Source organism: Triturus cristatus, chromosome 2_1 (assembly GCF_964204655.1).
Source record: "Triturus cristatus chromosome 2_1, aTriCri1.1, whole genome shotgun sequence".
NCBI classification, from domain to species: Eukaryota; Metazoa; Chordata; class Amphibia; order Caudata; family Salamandridae; genus Triturus; species Triturus cristatus.
The window spans coordinates 245676143-245697267 of NC_140581.1; the positions used below are offsets into that span (position 1 = coordinate 245676143).

The window sequence follows — 21125 nt, forward strand, 5'->3', positions numbered from 1 at the left end:
TTATGTCTCTCTAACTTGTTTTTCAAATTTTAGAGGTTTAAGGCACCACATAGGCTTTTAATGGGGCCATAGCATGGTAGCCTCGATCACTAACAATGGCCTGGCAAGAGGTTATCTATTGATCACCTAACTGCCTACCATTCACCCTTAAAAACATGGCTTAAAGAGGTGCAAATGCAGGAAAGAAACATTAACAGCCGATATTTCTAAGCCAACTTAAACATTGATATATGGAAATCATACATGTGTCTTATGAAAAGTAAAATTCACTTCAGCGTTTTCAAATTTCTTTGTGGATATATTCATGTGTTGTTTTTGTAAAGTGGACATGCAACCAAAAGCCCACGCAGATTTAAAATCTCATGCACAATGCCACAGTTTTCAATGTTTCAAAAATAATTGCCTTAAACCCCGTATATTATTACTGATTGCAACTTAGTTAGCTTCGAAAGTACATGGCTGTGTTAAGAGCATATAGCTTCTCCATAAATATTTGCGGTTTTCAATTTATATTTCTCACTCCTTGCGGGGCATTCACATGCTCTAATGTTTGCCAGACTCGCCCTGCCCTCGTCAGTCGATCAGGAGGCCGCCCGGTTGGACGTGGAGTCTTCGTGTTCGGAAGATTCAGTGCAATAAACTCTGAGAGGCGACATCCTCAGACATAGCGCAGTGGGTCCGGTGCCTTGGCGCTTCACGTAAGGGCTCGGCATGAAAGTGCGGTTCATGACAGAATAAACCCGACTGGGAGGGCCTGGCTCCGGTCAGATCGATTTCGGCGCTGCAAGTCAGTTGTGGCCTAGAGTCCATTTTACCTTTCCATTTGTTTTCGATAAGCTCAGAATCAAGATGGCGACCATTCCCAGCTCATTGGTAATAATCACAGGAGGATCGGCACAGTCTGACATATAAATCAAAAGAGGACTTGGAACATCTCTCATGGGCATTAAAAGGAAGGTAGGACTATTCTATGTGCAATCCAAAACTTCGATGAGGAAAACTTGTTATCATCTGGCCCATCCCATGGATCAACCATATTATAAAGGGGATCTGTCTCTATTCTATGTGCAATCTAACACATCTATAAGTAAAACTTGTAGGTCTTACCATCTGGTTCTTCCCAAGGATCGTCCATATTGTAAGGGGCTCTGTCTCTGCTTTTCCAGGATGATTGATTTGATCTGACCCCTTACGTAGTACCACCAGCTGTTAAGTTTGGTAACTAGGTCAATTGCTAACTGGTCTAATCCTTATTTTAAAAAAAAAACTCTAGGATGTACATTCGCTCCCTCCCTCCCTCTCAAGGATTCACATGGCCTCTCTCATAATGGATATTAGCCTTATCCCAGCAGGCCCAACTCCTTCACTGTGATTTACCCACCTAACCTCTCCAGAAATGCAGCTAAAAAACACAAACACCTATTACTCAAATCCCGACTCGAAACATTAATCTCAGAAGCTTACTTTTGTGTCAAAAAGGGTAAACTATCGAATGACCTCATCTTCTACTCCAGAAAATGGGCATGTTAGAGGTTGGTCTTCTATTCCATGCTTCGTAGATCGGGTACCAGGAAAACACCACATGGCCTCAAACTATCAACCTCGCCCGTCTTCAATGCGAATGCCACCATCACCCTCTACAGCAATGGTATTATCCTAATTCAAGCCTCCAATGACTATTTAGCTAAGATGGATAATATCTTCCTTACCCTCAAAAAAGCGGTGATCTCCAAGTCCATTCATCCCTGCCTTAGCCATCCTATTACACACATGACCCTCACTCCCACCACTACACAAGGGATGTCCTCAAACCCTCATAACCCTCTTCACCACTTAAGGGATCTCAGATCCACTCAATCCCCTGTGTTAGTTTCGCTAGACCCCTCACGTTCCACTCGTCCACAGACTCCGATGGCTAGTGGTTTTATATTGCTATTTTCTTCCCTGATCTCTAAGCGGTTTCACCACAATTCCCATGGCAGGTTATCCTCTCACACTCCTCCGCCCTATCTCCTGTTGAACTCCCTTGCACGATCTCGCCTAACATGCCAACATCTCCATCGGAGTCTAGACTCTCGCCTCCACGGATTCTAGCCAACCCTATCCATCCCACCTCCCCTCACCAACCGCCTATCCACTACACCTATGTCACACTACCCCGTATCCTCTCTCCACGCGAAAACACAAGACATCATTGATTCACGTGCTCCCCTGACCTCTTCAGTGCTGCCTTTGACTCACCAGACTTCCCTCAAGACACCACCTCTCTGCTGCAACTTTCCACACAACTATTCTCCTTTACCCAACACTCAGACCTGGCTGCCCGCCTTCATGAGATCTCTCTCCACCTGCGCCTACTCACGGATACATTTTATCAACTGAAAGCCCTCTCTATCGATCATCTCTTCCTGCTCAGAACGTTATGCGCACTATGGAACCTGCCCTTGATCCCCCACAGGGGCAGTCCCTGTCCCAGAAAATGCGTTCCACTCACCTTACCTCGAAAACTTCACAGCTCCCTAATGCCCCCTCCCGCCCGAAAAGAATGAAGACGGAGCTATCGACCAGTGATATTGATGTTCTTCTCCTCTCTTATGCCCTCCCATTAAATACTGACAAGACCCCTTTAGTCTCATGCAAGGCCCCTCTGGGTTTAATCCAAGCCATCCATGCCAACCCGAACAGGGAACCCTCCCACTGTTGCAGGGATTCTGCACATATACAGAACTATGCGCAGGAAACCAGGACCTCAGTGTGTAGTGGTGTACCAAAAACCCACCTTAGTGCCCGGAACCCCAATCCGACTAGCTATAGTGTCTCATTCGTTCTCCGTACTACAGCAAAGCTACCAATGATTAGACAGCCTAGAACATGTAACTCAGATCCTCCCAGGAATCGAAGGAGCAAGAACACTCTTTCCCTCACTCACTCATACTTTTCCACAACGTGAATAATCAGAGACACAATATAGCTTACAATGTTTATTTTAACTAACGTGCACTATAACGCAGTATACGAGCCAATACTAGCAGCAAAATGCATAAACACAAGATAGTAAGCATTGTTACAATTCCATAGAAAATAAACAGGGATATCATTCTATAAAGATAGTGGGAAAAGGACTACGGTGCCTTGCCACCCTCCCCATGCTAAGAACTGGTTTATTACAGAAATAGAAGACCTCTGGGCTTTGTCAGGGGGGACCCTATACCTCTAGGTTTAGATGCAAAAGTTTACATCTCTTTTCTCTGGAAACTTATTCTTGAAGTGCCTAACATGTATGCAATGCCTTATTAAAAGCACTCGATTTTCAGTAGTACAGCTGTGTGTGTATTATGTCTAACATGCGTGGGACTGACCAAAGTAGATTAACGAGAGACATTGTTTTTCGACCTTGAACACGATGTGCAGATGAGACCCAAAGAGTACAGCAAGAAACGTGAAAGGTAGACGGTTCTGATGTGGACAAGCACAAGCACTGGTTTTGCGAAAACAAAGTCATGTAGAAACGTGTGCAAAAGCGGCAACATGGCAGCCAAGCGTGTACTAACATATGCTAACTTAGCAATGTCCGAAGTGAATCCCGTATCCTCACTACACCACAACCTCAGAGCTATAAACAATGACAACCTCAAGCGAGTGAATATCATTCAGACTCCGACTGGCCACACTCCTCTCCAGTTGGAATGCGCACTATTCAACTGCAGATCAGCGAGTTAACACGCATCCGATATCTTTGACCTCATTCTAAACAATGAGCTTAATATTATTATCCTCACGGAAACCTCGCTAAACTGCTCGTCCACTCCTATCCTTGACCTTCTAGTCATGACATATTTCGATTGGACAGACCTATAAAACAGGGCAGCAGATTAGTTTGCATACACCGAAATACACTCTCGGTTTCACAATCTGATTCCTCCGCTCTGACCTCCAGTGAGTACCTATGCATCAACAGCTCAAGCAATCACCGCCCTGCATGCAAATTACACACATTTTATCACCCCACTCAAGCCAATCTCCATTAAACAGTTGATGGAAATCATCTCTTCCAATGATGACACCCTAGTTTCCCAAATCTTCCTGGGAGATTTCAACCTTCACTGGTTTAACCCAAACGATCAATGAGTAAACTGCCTAAAATCCTTCCTGACACAATACTGTGAGAGTCCAACTCATAACAAAAGTGAAACTCTGGACCTCATCATTTTCAAAGGAAAACCCATCTCAATAGATTCCATTATCCCTTGTGATTGGTCCGACCATTACTGCGTCTTCTTCCTAATTAACAAGGAGGTGTCCCCGAAGAGGGTCTAACCCAAGGAGACGATGCAATGGAAAAGGAACCTTAGGAGTATTAACTCCAGAGATCTACACAGTCAAAATACACCTGAGCACACCCAAGGAGAGTCACTATAATCCAAAGGTTTTGGTCAAAACCTCAGCAACATGAATAGTAGTCAATTGTTAGAGTGTCCTTTTTTTCGCAATCCGATATAAAGAAGTTTCCCAATCAGGTCCTGTTGCAGATTATTTTATTCATCAAACAACAACGCAGAGCAGCAGCAGCCGACGCGCGTTTCGCCCACTGGGCTTTTTCAAGGCTAGTGAGTCATAACAACGTCCCCTAAGTTGATTAAAGTCGTGCGTTGTATATCCGTCACTTTCTGGATTAATTCCTGTTAAATCCGTGTCCACTTTAATGTTCTTGTCGAGTATTTAAAAGGCAGCCTGGGACACGTAGCGATCGAGCCGTATCACGTGTTGTGATTGAGGTACCCCTTCAGGTCCGGGAACCAAGTATCGGACCTTGATAAGTCCTGATTGCGGCAGCAGTGTCCTATCGAAGACGCGTGGCAACTCGGCGTGTCTGTAAACCAGGTTGTTATGACTCACTAGCCTTGAAAAAGCCTAGTGGGCGAAACGCGCGTCGGCTGCTGCTGCTCTGCGTTGTTGTTTGATGAATAAAATAATCTGCAACAGGGCCTGATTGGCAAACTTCTTTATATCCAATTGCGAAAAAAAGGACACTCTAACAATTGACTACTATTCATGTTGCTGAGGTTTTGACCAAAACCTTTGGATTATAGTGACTCTCCTTGGGTGTGCTCAGGTGTATTTTGACTGTGTATGTTGCCTTGGGATTCGTTCCATGGTTGTTTATACCCTGATGGGTGGGTATTGTTGACACCGTGATAGCACCTCTATATGCGATTCATAATATACATGTACATATGTGTCTCTTACTGTATTCGTGGATGTGCAGATCTTGAATGCAAAAACCCATGTCTTTTGTGATTGTATGTTAAACTCCAGAGATCTAGCAGGACGCTGTAGAAAGGCCTTGACTCCTCAATCGGACATGTCTGATGTTCATGTCCTCATGGATTTTTATAATTCCACCATCTCTGGCATCCTGTACGAAATAGCCCCTCAATAACAAAAAAGTGCCTCGTCCAAAATCTCCAAACCCGGGTTCAACGACAACCTAACCTCAGAACGCTGCAACCTAAAGAAAGATCCTGGAGATCAGTACCCTCCACTGAACATCTAATTCACCTTAAATCTGTCAGGAACACTTACAACTGAAAAATCAAGAATGCAAAGGCTGACTTCTTCAGACCCAAACTCCAGCCAAAAACCTCCCCAAGAAACAGTTTGAAATTGTTAAACAAAAATCGAGCAAGATACCCAACAGCTTTAACCTTGGCGACGGCCTTCTATCATGCAACAAATTGGCTTCCTCCTTCACTGAGGAAACAAAAAGCATCAGTCTTGACCTTGAAGCAAAGAGGGCTCTTCTCCCAACACTCGGGAGAGCTGCACCTCCAACTCGCTGTGAGCGGCTCATTCCCTCCAGAGTTAGCACCAAGATCAACGCCTCTTGGAACGCTATTACTCCCCTCAGCGAAAGAGATATCTACAACACCCTGCTGGTGATCAACCCTTCTAATCATTTCATGGACCCGCTACCAACGCCCATCTTCAAAGATCTCAAGGAGACCATCCTCCCCAAGATTGTCAATTCCTCGCTGTTACAAGGCACGATCTCTGACTGCCTAAAAGTTGCGGAGGTCTCCCCCCATCCTGAAAAAACCTAACGCTGACCGCTCTGACCTCAGCAACTTCCGGCCTATCTCCACCGTCCCCACGCTGGCTAAACTGCTTTAAAAATTCATGCAGACGCAACTTTGTGCACACATGGAGCATTTCCAACTTTCGGACCAATATCATTCAGGATTTCGGAGAGGACACAGCACGGAATCTGCTCTCACTCACATTATGGATGACATTTTAAAAATGCTAGACAAAAACGAATCATGCCTCCTCATTCTCCTCGAACTATCTTCGGCTTTTGACATTAACCACGACAATCTCTTATCCATCCTAGAACACAGGATGGGCTTTTCAGGACTGGTATTGCAATGGTTTACTTCCTTCCTCCACAATAGATTATAAAAAGTCAAGGTGAATCAATCCCTTTTCCAACCCTCCTCAGTTTCTATGGGGATTCCACATGGGGTCTGCACTATCACCAATATTCTTCAGTTTATTCCTTGAAACGTTGGCAAATGCTCTGAACTACACGAACATTCTCTTCCATATGTATGCGGATGACACTCAACTTTATCTAAAAATCACCTCCCCTGAAGTCTTCAGCTCACTCAACTCTACCCTTATGAATACTCAGAACTGGATTCCTGATAACCACCTCATGCTCAACACCTCCAAAACGGAATTCCTTCTCATTTCTCTGCCTAATCACATCCCCAAGATCGACCACTGGCTGAAATACCTTACGGCCTTCAATTGCACTGCCCACATTATCGATTCTACGAAATCCCTAGGAATCACACTAGATAAGCATTTGAACATGCAGAATCATATTAGCAATGTAAGCACAGGTGCTAAACACCAGATCAACATACTAAGGAACCTGAAACCATTACTCCCACAGGAGTACAAGCTCTGGTACTGCCTAAGGTAGACTATGGTAGCTACACGCTCTGTGGACTTCGCAAATATAACTTGGCCCCACTAAGCCTCCATTAATGCCGCATCTAGACTGATCACGGGTACAAAAAGAAACCATCCCATCTCCCCAGCCCTCAAATCCCTAAACTGGCTGTCATATGAAACAAGAATACAGTTAAAAATAGCTTGCATGACCCACAAAGCCCTGCATCTCAAGACTCGCATTTATCTGGCTGAGAAAGTAGTACAATCTGAAGGTTGCAGACAGTCAAGAAGTGCAAGCTCATTGCTCCTGAAACCATAGTTCTGCCACAAAACGAGACCGAATCACAGAGCCTTCTCGGGCACTGCCCCAAAGATTTGGAACTTTCTTCTACTGCTTCCTTCAAAAAGGAAGTAAAAAAAAATCCTAATGACTAAGTTCTTGCCGTAAACGGCCCTGGCCCCACTGCTTATTGTCTGCCCCCTGATTGACTACTAGATTGCTGTGCACCTTTGAATCGCAGCATTCGCGTGCTATGCTCATTTATGTATCAAATGTTCTTCTCCATATACTGTATCCATCCTACCCTAATTGTGATGCACTCCTATCTTGTTCATTATATGTATATTCAAACTAATGCTTGTCCTTCCCACCTCTATACCCCACCTATCCTAATTGTAAAATGCTTTGATACCTGCCTGGGTCACGTTTGCGCTATATAAAACTTACTAAATAAATACATATTTGTACATCACATATATGCATTTTTTCATACAATGCACATGATTAAATGTTTATTAATGTATGGATTGAGCTTTCAGTGTAGAGATTTTCTAAAACATTCAGTGCTTTGGGTTCAAAGACAACAAGACTTAGTATGTGTATGTTTGGTTTACATATGAGTACATATATGGTATGCATCTAGTTACACTTTTAGATATAGCAAAACTGTCTCAAGTTTGACTGAAAAGTGTCCTGTTTCCTTTGGCATTAGCGATATAGTGATACCACTACTAATGAGACCATTGCATATGCTAATTACCCACCCTCTATTTTATACAATCTGTTCCCTGTCACAGAGGCTCTTCGTGTGCTGCGTTACTTGGAAATGAGTAGTGAAGTGGCCCCCACTTTTTAGGTTTCGTCTGTGCTTGTGCAATCTATTGTATTTAATATAAATCTTAAAGGGGATTACATCCCTTCCTTCCTTTTCATTCGTTTGTGTGCTTGCTGCTAACTTTTCCTCAGTATCTATTGGTTGTAGCATCCCGTTTCCTATTGATCTCCATGTCTTCTTATCAGTGTCCTGAGGCCGAAGTAGCCCTTTTAATCTGCTATACTTCTTTGTTATTTTAATTACGAATGAGCACACCACTTGTTTTTGACCTACTTCTTTGTGATTATGCTGCTTACTGAATCTAAATGTAACATTTCTTTGGTTTGAGTTCTTCGCATATTTTAATATTTGTAGGCAAGGGGAGATTTAGCGATTTTGCTTACAGGATGTTGAGCCGATGCTGCAACTTGAACTTGGTCCCCCAGCTCTAAAGTCGGCAGCTCAGGCCGCAACGCCACACCCTGTTCCCAAGCCTTGCTTTCTACAGCTGTCGGAATGGAGGGCGATTTAAGCAAATCAAGCAAAGGCATAGCAAGGATATCATATGCCATAAATGACTCAGTTCGACTGCATCATAGGATCCCCATTCATTTCAGTGGATTTGCAAATGACCAAACCAGTTGCCTAACAAGTAAACATTATTTTATTTTCAATTACTCTAAGGCTTTTATTTATTTAAGTTTTATATAATTCACTTATATCGCGCACGAATCATTCCCCAGGGAATCTCTCGGCGCTGGAGAAAAAGTCTAGCGGTCAGTTAGGGGCAAGCTTAAAAGAGCCATGTTTTAAGCAGCTTTTTTAATTTGGACAGATTCGGACATTGCCGGATTTGTTCAGGGAGGCCATTCCATAATTTGGGAGCCTGATAAGAAAAGGAACGACCCCCCCCCATTTTTACCTTCCTGACTCTTTGGCCACACAGCATCTTACGATTGCTAGATCTAAGCTGACTTGTAGGTTGAAACCATTAGTCAGATAAACCGGCCCCAGTCCGTGCAAGGCCCTAAAGACCAAACACAACATTTTAAAGGTGGCCCGTTTCTTTACTGGAAGCCAGTGTAATTGACGTAGGAGCGGCAACTAAGGGGTTCGGGCTGGTTTGTCAAGGGCAAGGCGGGCAGCTGTATTTTGCACAACCTGTAATTTGGATAAAAGGTCCTCCCTAATTCCTACCAGTAAGGAATTTCCAAAATCCAGGCGGCTTATTAGCAGCGCCTGGATGAGAGTCTTTCTGGCACTGAGCGGGATCCATGGGAAGATCTTACTCAACATCCGCATGGTCCCAAAACAGGAGGCTACAAGCGATTTCACCTGTATCTCCATTGAGAGCTGGTTATCTAACCTTATCCCCAGGTTCCTCGCACAGCGTTTCGGGGAGGGGGCCTCTACCAATTCGGATGGCCACCAGTCTGAGGTCCACAGATCAACAGCCTTGCCAAACAAAAGTATCTCGGTTTTAGAAGAATTTAATTGTCGAAAATGTCTCCTCATCCAGTGTGCAATATTGATCATACAAGTTGCAAACCTGGCTTTCGTTTTAGCGGGGTCCTTATCAATATGTACAATCAGCTGCGTATCATCAGCATAAGATATAGTTTCAAAGCCACAGTTCCTGATGATTAAGGCCAAGGGGGCCACGTATAGATTAAATAATGTGGGACTCAATATAGAGCCCTGTGGTACCCCCTTGTCCACCGCAGCTGGAGATGACACATAGGACCCTAATTGAACAGATTGGATTCTGTCAGAGAGATGGCTCTGAAAACCATTTAAGGGCTAAGCCACCGACACCAACCTCCCGCAACCTGTTAAACAGTATATTGTGGGAGATGGTGTCGAAGGCTGCCGACAGGTCCAACAACACCAGCATAACTGGAGAGTCCCCATCAAGCGACATCCTAACGGTATCCGTAACTTCAAGCAAGGCTGCCTCCGTGCTATGTGATGCACGAAAACCTGCCTGAGAGGGGTCTAATATCTTATTCTCTTCTAGATAATTGGAGAGTTGTAGATTTATTATAGTTTCCATGATTTTAGACCAACATGGGAGAAGAGAGATGGGTCTATAGTTTTGTGCCACTGTGGGATCTGCTAGTGCCTTTTTCAGCAGCGGCTTAACGCGTGATACCTTCCATTTGCGAGGAAAGGTAGCTGTAGCTAGGGAGATACATATGTCTGCCAAAGTATCTGCTAGGATAGGGGTCAGCTCGTTCATGACCCTAGGTGGCAGTGGGTCCAAGATTGATCCTAACTTGGCCTTGGCCAACAAGACACCCACCTGGTCTCCCGTGATATTAGGAAAGTCATTTAGTCTCGGTGAACCAGGGTTTGCCCTGGGGGCCAGACTGTCATAAATATCCTCTGTTGTCCCGAAGGAGCGATATATGGTATCTATCTTATTGATAAAATGGTACGCTAAATGATTACAGAACTCCGGTGTAGCTGGCGGGAGCGGATTATTGGCCCGCGGGCAAGTAAATTCTCTTAAAATAGTAAAAAGCTCTTGTGATGAATCTTTAGCCTCCATAATCCAGGTACCTAGATGAGCTCTCCTAGCTGTATTACAGCTATTTAGATACCTTTTTATGGGCTTCGCGATCACAGCATTCGTCTGCTGCTGATTTGGACTGTCTCCACCTTCTTTCTAGTGATCTGCATATAGCCTTCTCCTTTTTTAGTGTAGCGGTGTACCATGGCGCGGGGGCTACTCTAGCCTGAGTTCTTACCCTCTTCACAGGTGCAATCACATCGAGAACCTCTCTAATAGATGCTTCAGATAGCTTTAAGGCTAGATCACAGTCAGTCTCGCTAGGTAATGCCGGGGGGGAATAAAGCCTGCTAAACGCTGAGGCTGTTACTCCTTTCCAGGCTCTGCGAGATTCTTTGCGGGGCTTTGGGCATTCAGATGACCTCAGCAGAGTCCAATAAAAGCGTAATGCTGACTGATCTGTCCATTCCACCTCAAACGGGGGATCTACTCTTGGGTCTTACATATTTGAAAAAATTGTGTCCAGAACATGTCCTGCCCGATGGGTAGGGCTAGCAACTCTGGAAAAGAGCTCAAAAGGTTCTATAGTTGCAAGCATACTTGCTGAATCGCTATTTGTAAGAAACATTCCAAGTGGTGGTTAAAATCCCCTACTAATAAGAATTTGGTTGCTTGCAGTATGAAAGGGGCCAATCTTTCTGAGAGAGATGTACAAAATTCTCTTTTCTCACTGCCCGGAGGATGGTACACTAGAGCTCCTGTCAGTTCAGTGATGTGTGCTTGCTGCACTCTGAAAATCAGTAACTCAAGATTGGGGGAAGAGACCTTGTCCAAAATTGTGATATGGTTCGGAGGGCGTATTGCAATTGCCAAACCTACACCCCTCTTTCCTACTCTATCTAAACGCACGACAGAGTAGTCTGCCGGAAAGGCCATTGCTAGCGTAGTAGTATTCTCTTCATTTAGCCAGGTTTCCGTTTATAACATCTATCCCCAAGACAGGACTATTACAGTGGCTTCTACAATGGCTACAGCAGGCGTTTTTGCGAACTTCAAAACAACTTGGAGTTTTGGCATCATGTGAACTGAGAAAAATTCGTTTACAGCTTTGTCCCCTTTCGAAATGCACTTTCTGTGAGCAGCATTCATCAGCAAGGGCTTTTTAGGTGTCGCCTGACCAGCGCTTTAGCGCTGCTCTGGCGAGACTTATAGTAAGCGCGTTTTGGAAGTGCAAACAGTGGCTTTGCAGGCCTCCAACTACAGTGCATGTGACCCGTCCGGGCGCGCGCACCATTTGGAGTCCTGCAACCACTTGTTTGCTTTCACTTTAGCCGTGATTCATCGCACCATTTGGCAGCCTGCGTGCCCGCCCCCACTCCCCCTCCCACTTCGTCAGCTTCAGTGCGCGCTTGTTCTTTTCGTGTGTTTGTTATTTCTAGGCATTGGGAGATTAAGGGATTCGCCCAGAATCACAGGCTTTTGAGCTGATGCCGAGATTGGTCCATGGCTCCCCAGTACCAACAATAGCGATCGCAAAATCGCTTTCGCTGCCGCCTGCTACTTGTTTTAATTAGCTTGTTTAAACTTTCAGCGCGAGGCGCGCGCGCTTGTCTCTCTGAGCTTCAGTTTCACCCCTCTCACTCTCGTCCTCTTTTACTTTCCCTCTCTATTTCTTTTGTCTCTGCGAATGTCTTCTTCCTGTCTCTTTCTCTCTGCTCTTATCTGTATTCTCTCCGCCTCTGTCTCTCTCACTTCCTTTTCTGATACTCACTGCCTCTGTGTCTCTCTCATGAGTGGCACTCACTGTCCCCGTGTCTCTCTCAAGTGTGGTACTCAGTGCCCCCGTATCTACCTTAAATTTTGATATTCACTTCCCCTGTGCCTCTCTCGGGTGCTGTCTCTTACTAAATTGCATCCTTTGATGTGAGGTACTCGGCATGTAACTCAGTGCCCCTGTGTCTCTCACAAGAGTGGTTTTCACTGACCTTGCGTCCCTTCCTGGAGTGGTCACCCCCTTCCTTCGTTTGGTGTGAGATACTGACTGTCTCTCTTTCCCTCACTGGTATGGTGCTTTCTGTCCCCTTGTTCCTCTCCGGCTTGGCTCTCACCGACCGCACCTCTCAGATGTGATGCTCACAGCCGCGTGCCTCTCGTGTGGAAATCAGTGCGCCTGTGTTCACCTCTAGTCTGGTACTGCCCACGCCGGGTCCCTTCAGGTGTGGCACTCATAGATGCTGTATCTCCCTCTGGCTTGGTACGCAAACGCCATCTTCTCTTCGGATGTGAAACCCACTGCCCGCGTGCCCTTCTCTCGTGTGGTCCTCGCCGCTGCTGTGTCCCTGTCAGAGGAGGTACTCACTGCCCTGTCTCTCTCTCTCTCTCATGAGTGGTACCCACTGCATCTGTCTCTCTCAGGAGTGGTAGTCACTGCCTATTTCTCTCAGGGTTGGTTGTCACTGCGCCCCTCCCAGAAGTGGTATTCACTGCCCAGTCTCAATAGTAGTACTCACTGCCCATGGCTCAGGAGTGGTGCTCCTATATCTGTCATGAGTAGTACTCACTCATGCTCCTTGGAGCTCTTTTGCTTCCTCACCTCCGGCTTAGCATTAAGAGCCCCCCATATGTGTGCTTTCACTGTACAAATGGCAGAGTGCAACAAAGGCAGGACGGCGTGGAAACCTACCCCTGGGCACGGTTATCGCAGGTAAACGTCCTCGGGATCAGTACATTTTTATCTCCCCTCCACTCTGTATGCACGCTTTCACTTTAGAAATGGCAGAGTGCAACAAACTTTAGCAGGCCATGGCGTGCTCCTTGAAGTTTTTTCTCCCCCCGCTTCGCATTAAGAGCCCCCTCTCTATTTCTTTTGCACACCGTGGTATACGTCTTGAAGTTAATTTACTCCCCCCCCCTCCCGCTTCGCATTAGGAGCCCTCCCTCCCCCCACTCGGAATGCGAGCCTTCACTCTAGCAATGGCAGAGTGCAGCAAAGGCAGGAAGGCACAGAAACCTACCCCTGGGCACGGACATCACAGGTGAACTGCCTCGAGAGCGGGGAGCGGTACACCTTCCCAAAGCCTTAACCCAAATAACCGTATCGGCACACTCTGAGCCATAGACTTTCAAAGATAGCACAGCGGTGTGATGTGTGCTTATACAACATCACACTGAGCTGCCTATTGTTTGCTTCTTTATTGCACAGTAACAGCAGGTAACTCCCCTTAATCCTCACATCCTTGAAGTTCTGCGATATCCTGTACTTGCCAAATTGTTTGGACTGTTTTTTTGTGTGCATTTTACAGGTGTGTGTGGCTGTTAGTAATATACGCCCGTATTAATTAGTCATTCATCTTTTCTTTTTCACGTTATAGGTGTTTTCCATTTGTTATATCGCTATAAGAGTGCATTAATCTTTTTTGCATAGTCTATTGCTCGTTTATATCGCCACATGTATGGGTTTTTACACCTGACACTGCAAGTCATTGTGCCGCATCGGTCTTTATTACGGTGTGTGTTTCTACTAAGTAAAGAAAATGTGAGTATTTTGAAATAGGTGCCTCCATGTCGCGAGTAAAAACTTGAATTCTTTGTACAGGAAGGACCGCAATCCTCTGGGCATCTGTTGTGTCCGAATTCATGGACAAGCATGTTATTCAGACAGGTACCTACCTGCCCTCTCTGATAAGAACTCCAGGTTTGTACTGCTTCCAGCACACGGTTTGCTTTTCCAAGTGTGTTACATAATTTTTTACAACAGCACAGGTGGCAAGTGCCTTATTAAGTTGCAATCGGTGTCAAAGAGACAAGTGGAGGGGGTCGATCTATTTCTCTTCTTCCCAAACTAGAGTATATAAGCAGGTTTACTTGGGCCACTCTGCAGTCATATGTACAAGAAAGGATTCAGCTCAAGTGATCGCTAGTAATAATATTCTCCCATCTACAAGTGATAGCCATTATACAGCACAGTGAAGGCTTTGGGAGATAATTTACATTTTATTGATGTTGTGCTCCATGAGAGTGCATGTTCTAGCAAGTCGTCTCCCCTCCTCCCCAGTCCTTACTTGCACCTGGACTTTTGCAAGAGTTTAAGCTATTTGCATTGAAAATGACAATGCCTTTTATTTATATTTTTAAAACCAAAACATAAATAAAAGGCATAGTCACTTACAATGCCAATAGCTCAAACTCGTATAAATGCGAGACCTATTGGCTATGCCAATGCTTGTTCTTTTTGCTTTCCCCGTCGTCTTTGCTTCCTCATCGTTGGTCTCTCCCTGACCCCTCCATGGCTTAATCTCCCCCCACTTCCAAGACAGAACGCAACCCTTTTGGTAGATTTGCTTTCAGCAGCTGCAGGATCATGCTGTGAGTGCCTGCCAGGGAAGGCTGCTTTGACACCTTTATTATGCAGCGCGCCTTCAAGCAAAATCATACCTCTGTCCAACTGTTTACCTAGTCCACCCGAGCTTTTAAACAACGCTAAAAGCCAAGAGATAACGCTGCAAAACTCCACAAACAGCCTGTCGTTGTTTTAAAAAGAAACACAATTTACAGCCTGCAGCAAGTAGATTGATTTTACCAGATTTGCTGTGGTTTTTCATGTGAGGGAGGGCTAATTGTTATGCGTTTATAAGTTAAATTCATATTCTTGCAGTTTATCAAAGAGTACTTCACTCTTTATATGAACACCAGTTCCATTAGGCATTCATTATTTGTGGTCGCGGGGAGATTGAATGATCTGCCCAGAATCACAGAATGTTGAGCAGACGCCTAGAGTTGTTCCGTGGTGCCCTGCTCTGAAGTCGGCAGTTCTGACTGCAACACCACAGCCTATTCTCATCTCTTTAGTGTGTTTTCTAGGACAGAGCCAAGAGCACAGACTTCGCTCCAGAAGCTCACCCAGCTCTTAGCCTCTTCACTTGTGTTGCTTGTTTACATTTCCTAACAAGCACTCCTTACGAGTGCATCTGCAGGCCATCTCTATCCTCCCCATATCTTGCAGCCTCCTCATGGGTCATACCTCGTTACTTCCCCCTTGTATTATTTGTTCCTTTTTCCACATATACAGCTCCCATCTTTTTGGCATAATTCGCCCACATCCACTAAACTAATTTCAGACTGCAGGGATGAACATTAAATCCTCTTACAAAGGACCCCCTGGTAAGACTCGGCATTTATCGCTCCAAGATGTCTTTCCAGTCAGAGCAAGGTGCAGCCAGTGGCACGTAGCACCGTCTCACCAAATCTCGGTCTCGTGCCTCATCTACACTCACACTAAGGAGTCGGGGGCTGACGAGCTGCTGATTGATCGAGGAAACCGGTAATCACTGCCCTCTGTAACATGAGGAACGACTGATTCTGGTAAATGCTGTGTAACGTCAGACAAGCCAAGGAGCATGCATGCAATACAAACAGGCTTATGATTTTAAATATTTTGTTTCATTTCTATTGTTTCTGTGGGAAGCTAGTGCAGTCAGACTGGTGCTTCAGAGCGCTCAGGTGACAGCCATTAAATGTTGAGATGTAAATTGCCAAACACACAGCTATTAACATGTAGTGTTTTACATGGTTTCTCTGTAGGGTTGTTTGGCAATATCCTGGCAAAGTTTGAAATCTGCGTGCCGCAGGAGAATTGACAAAATATTACGACCGATATCTGTTTGATGCAAAACGCCAGTTTTTAATTAAGTCTGCATGTGCTGTAATAGCAGAGAAGCCTGGCGCCACTCTTGGGTGGTTGACAAAGAACATGGAAGAGATGGTGCATTGACTCATTTGAAAATCAAGGCCTCCTCTTCCCCTCCTTCCAAGACGGAACTCCACCCTTTTGTCAGATTTGCTTTTAGCAACGGCAGGATCTTGCTACGACTGCCAAGGAAGGCTGCTTTACACCTTTATATTGCAGCGCTCCTTCAAACCAAATCATACCTCTTTCAAACTGTTTACCTAGTCCACCCGAGCTGTTACACAGTGCTAAAAACCAAGAGATACCGCTGAAAAACACCACAAACAGCCTGTCTTTGTTAAAAAACAAAACGCACAATTTACAGCCTGCAGCAAGTAGTTTGATTTCACAATGTTTTCTGTGGTTTGTCAAGTGAGGGAGGGGTAATCGTTAAGCGTTTATAACGAGATAAATTCTCATGCTTGCAGTTTAGTAAAATGTACTTTTCACTTTACATGAGCACCAGTTACATTGAACATTCATTTTGTTTAGTAGCGGGGAGACTAATTGTAAAGGGGGGCCGCTCGGGCCCTCCCGCCCACATGGCGGTGCGGCGGCCCCCCTCCCCAGGCCTTTCGGTGGTGGGGGTGCGTCGCGCGTCGATGACGTGCGCAGCGCACCCCCACCACCGATTGGCTGATGCCTCCCCCGTGGCAGGGGGGCGGGTCGTGCGGGGGGCGGGCCGGCTGGCCCGGCTGGCCCGGCGACCCCCTGGTGGAACAGCGCCTTAAAAGGCCCGGGGAGCGAGCTGGGCGCCCTCTTGCCCTTGGCTCGCCCCCCGCATACCTCGTGTGCCCCACGCTCGGGGCGTGTAATTTTCCCCACCCACCAGCCCTAAAAACAAGCTACTAAACAATGCTAGTCGGAGGTACTATGTAAGTTTGACTTAGGCCTTTTTTTCCCGTTACATGTGTAAGAGGTTGACGTGATTGTATGGTTGTACATAGGCCCCCCTTTTTCTCCTTGGTCATAGCTGAACTTAGGCCTTTTTCCCGTTTTGAGCTAGGATTGGTTGTGATCAAATATGGATGTTGTGTGTACTTAGGCCTTTTTCCCGTTAGAGCTGTGATTATGTTGTCATTAAATTAAAAGCGTGATATTGTGTGTACTTAGGCCTTTTTTCCCATTAGTACAGCATGCTTTGTATTACTATGGTCTGGTTTTAGTTTAGTTTAGTTGTCCTTTAGCGAGTTCTTTCCCCCCCCTTTTTTTTTTCCCCTAGGTTCATCGTCGTATTTATTAGGGTTGTTCAGGCGGTAAGCTCATGATCGATGAGCAGCAATTTAAGGTTCTAGGGGGCGGGGGGCGTCACCATCATGTGTCTTAAAGCCTCCTCCCAGTTCATACCTCTTTGTTTTCCCCTCCTTTTATTTATTTCTCTTTCCACAGACCTAGCTCCCTTCTTTTTGACATCATTCGCCCAATCCAATAAACTAATCTCTGGGTCTTTTAAATAGTTTCCCTTCAGACTTCAGGGATGAACATTAAGTCCTCTGTGTAGAGGAAGCCCAACATGGGACCCCTGCATGTCTGCACATTTATTGCTACATGATGTCTTTCCAGTCAGAGCAAGGTGCAGTCAGCAACACGTAGCGCAGTCTAGCCTAATCTGGGTCCCCGGCCTCATCTGCACTCACACTGTACTTATCTGGTGCATGTTTTTTGTTTTGTCCGTCATCTCCCAATTCACCTAATCTCCCGCTTAATAATACCACCAGTAACAGCACAATATATTGACTTTCTCGATATACAAGTCATAACACTTTAACGGAGTTTCAGTAACTTGTATTGCACAACTATTCACCTGGCTACAACTTACAACACAAAACTGCTTATTAATCACATAGGCGAAACCTATTGCATTGACCAATGCTTGTTTAAATTGATGTATAGGCACTTTACCATCTTCACAAATGATAAAGTGAGACCCGCTACCTGCATGCCACACCCAAAACTGTATCATATGATGCTATGTACTTAACCTGCTCATCAGTGCTGATGAGGTTCCTCCTTTACTTTTTCAAGGAGAGCATCACAACCTTGTTTCTTCTAGGGAAATAGAAGCTCTGCATAAATACATGCACACATCCCCACAAACATACATGCAAACAGACATACAAAGACACTTGCAGTTGTGTACACATGCATAGGGCACGCAAACACATATGTACGTACACCTATTGAGTAAAAATAGTGTGAGGCCTAAATAAATAGATATTTGTGTAAGTTAATGGTCAGACAACCAATTCAGACAGTGCATGTTGTGAGGAGTGAGACCCAGGGGACATAATAAGAGTATGGGGTGCAGAAAAGAAAACACAAGAATGTGGAGTAACAGGAGAACACAGAGGCCCAGTGTGATAGAGGAGTAGGAGCGAACTCCAAGTAGCACAGAAACACCCATGCGCATACAAGGTCCTAGAATACAGCCCTGCTTATAACGGCCCGTGTTGTGTGTCCTTGAAGTAGTATGTGTAAAATATTGTAAACATCATACCCCTATCCACGGCAGAGTTAATACTGAAGTTGGAGTCGCAATAGTGGGATCCAAGAAGGGCCAAAAAAGTTTCTTCCTCAATTAATGCACCTCTGTGCCTGTATCTGAGGTGGAGCGACAAATCTGGACTGATTCCAGCATTGCAGTTGAATGAAGGACCGCCAGAATCAGAGGATGTTGCCCCCCCGCCACTCCTCCCTCCTTCCCCAGTTTACTGTTACGGTACCCGAACTCCTGAAGTACTTTTTTTTTAGGACAGAGATATGACTTCACGATGTTTGTGTGCGCTCATCATTAAATATATATACTGTACTTTCGTTTGCTGAAATCGTATTTCTGGCTCTTAGACAACTACTTGGTTTTTCTAAACCTCTCCTGTGCCGAGTAGCAAATAGTTAGCAACAGTGATTTTATTGAAATATACTTAGGTAGGACATTTTCTATTGTCTGGACGTAAAATGGCGAGAGTCTCAAAGGTGCTATACGTGCCGATGCTTGGATGAGTTAGTAAGTCAAAATAACTTGCATCACTAATAGTTACCTTGCTGGAGGTATTTCAAATAGGATTTACCCATTTGTAGGCATAATCGGGAAAGCGGTAGCATCAAGTTTGTATCCTTTGTTTTAAGGCCACTGCTGGGGATGAAAAGCGAAAGGATGGAGGAAAGAAGAAAGCTAAAGAGGGATCTGGGGATGGAGGAGGCCGCACTGAGGTATGTGCCCTGAGTTTTATTGCAGTTGAACCACTTATTGCACGTTTGTTACTTACGAAGGTAAAAAAAAAATCATACAGATTAAAAGATTTTAATGATGTTTGATTGTACTAACTTTTATTGTCGTGTGAATTGTACTTTCCATAGTTTCTTTCATTGGGGTGGGGAGAGGGAGAGTGAGAGACAGCATTGTCCTATATAATTCGTTGTTTTTGATCAACTTTCTGATCTTGACTGGCTTATAGTTTTTAGAACGCCTGCGCTCTGTTGTGTTTGTGATTTATTTCAATAAAAAAATATATGAAGAAATTAGATTTGGATGATTTTCTCACATTAGAAAACAAATAAGATAACAAAAATTCATCATTAATTTCTGAAGTCCAGATTTCTACGTTATATTGTTTTCAACCTTGTTGAGTGTACTAATAGAGATGTAAGAGGCCCGCGTGCTCACAGCGAACATCCCTAGAGTATTTATTTTAAGAACTATTCTGATCTTCTCCGTCCCTCTAGATGGTTTATCAGCCTGTATTTAGACAGGCAGTGACGTCCCATTATTTTAACCAGGACATCATTCTATTCAGTAACTGTCTTAAAAGTTACAACCATCTTTCCTAACATCCACACTTAAGTGATTCCGACAAAAAAGGGCGTAAAGTATAAATATACTCAATTAAGATCCTATTTTAAACGAGGGTATTTTTGTGCAATCTTTTGCACCCAGCCGTGCGTATCTTGCTGCCACTGTAATTGGCATTGGATGGGATTGTCTATTTGCACAGGTAACACTAGTGAACAAACAGCTTCTTGTTGCTTGGCAATGGCCGTCACGCATGCAATTAGAATGCGATTTTTTTTTTTCTCTATAGCCAAACCTCGTAGCCATTGCTGCTCAGAACTGATTTGAGATAACACAGGCTAAATATGCATTATTACGTGTTCTACCGTAGACATTTTTATACTTTTCAAGTAAACGCCCTTGTTAACCAACCTTGGATTTGTTTGTAATCTTAATTTACAAATTTTGCATAATGTCTGTTTTAGGCATCGGTGTACTTTACAATGACCCATGCTGTACAATAAAATAGCTGAGATTGGTAATTAATTTCGAATTTAGCTATGCGGTCACTCAAAATAATTATTTTATTGTTAATGTAATTATGTTTTGATATTTAAATGGATTCACATTAATATTCTTCATTTTTAATTTTTGAAGTTAAATCCATGGCCAGCCTACATCAATGAACGTCTTGATATTTACAATAAGCTGAAAGCAGAACATGATGAAATTCTCGCGGAACGAGCAGCAAAAGAGAGCAAACCTATCAAAGTCACACTGCCTGACGGCAAACAGGTTGATGCAGAATCCTGGAAAACTACACCCTATCAGATTGCCTGTGGAATTAGGTATTGTTCAAATCTCTTGTGATGGTCGTATTTACATAACCCATGCCGCAAAAAGCGAAATACAATGCAGTACTGTTTCGCAACTCAATTGATCTTTATCCATGTTTCCAATGCAGCATATGTAACTGCTTTGTTATTTCAGCCATTCTGCCAAAGTAAATATGAATGCGCAGGGTTTTCGGTTTCCTATTCTTCCCTTGCCAAGATTTCCAGGTCT

At 44.5% G+C, this 21125-nt stretch overlaps 1 protein-coding gene across 1 annotated transcript in view; it reads left to right on the top strand.

The window, feature by feature from the left end:
- TARS1 (threonyl-tRNA synthetase 1) overlaps positions 1-21125 on the top strand; it is a 271600-nt gene that overhangs the window by 3186 nt on the left and 247289 nt on the right. The window contains exons 2-3 of the mRNA XM_085630784.1: positions 19418-19501; positions 20718-20908. Of these exons, the coding sequence (XP_085486910.1) occupies positions 19418-19501; positions 20718-20908 (275 nt within the window). The remainder of the gene's footprint in view (positions 1-19417; positions 19502-20717; positions 20909-21125) is intronic.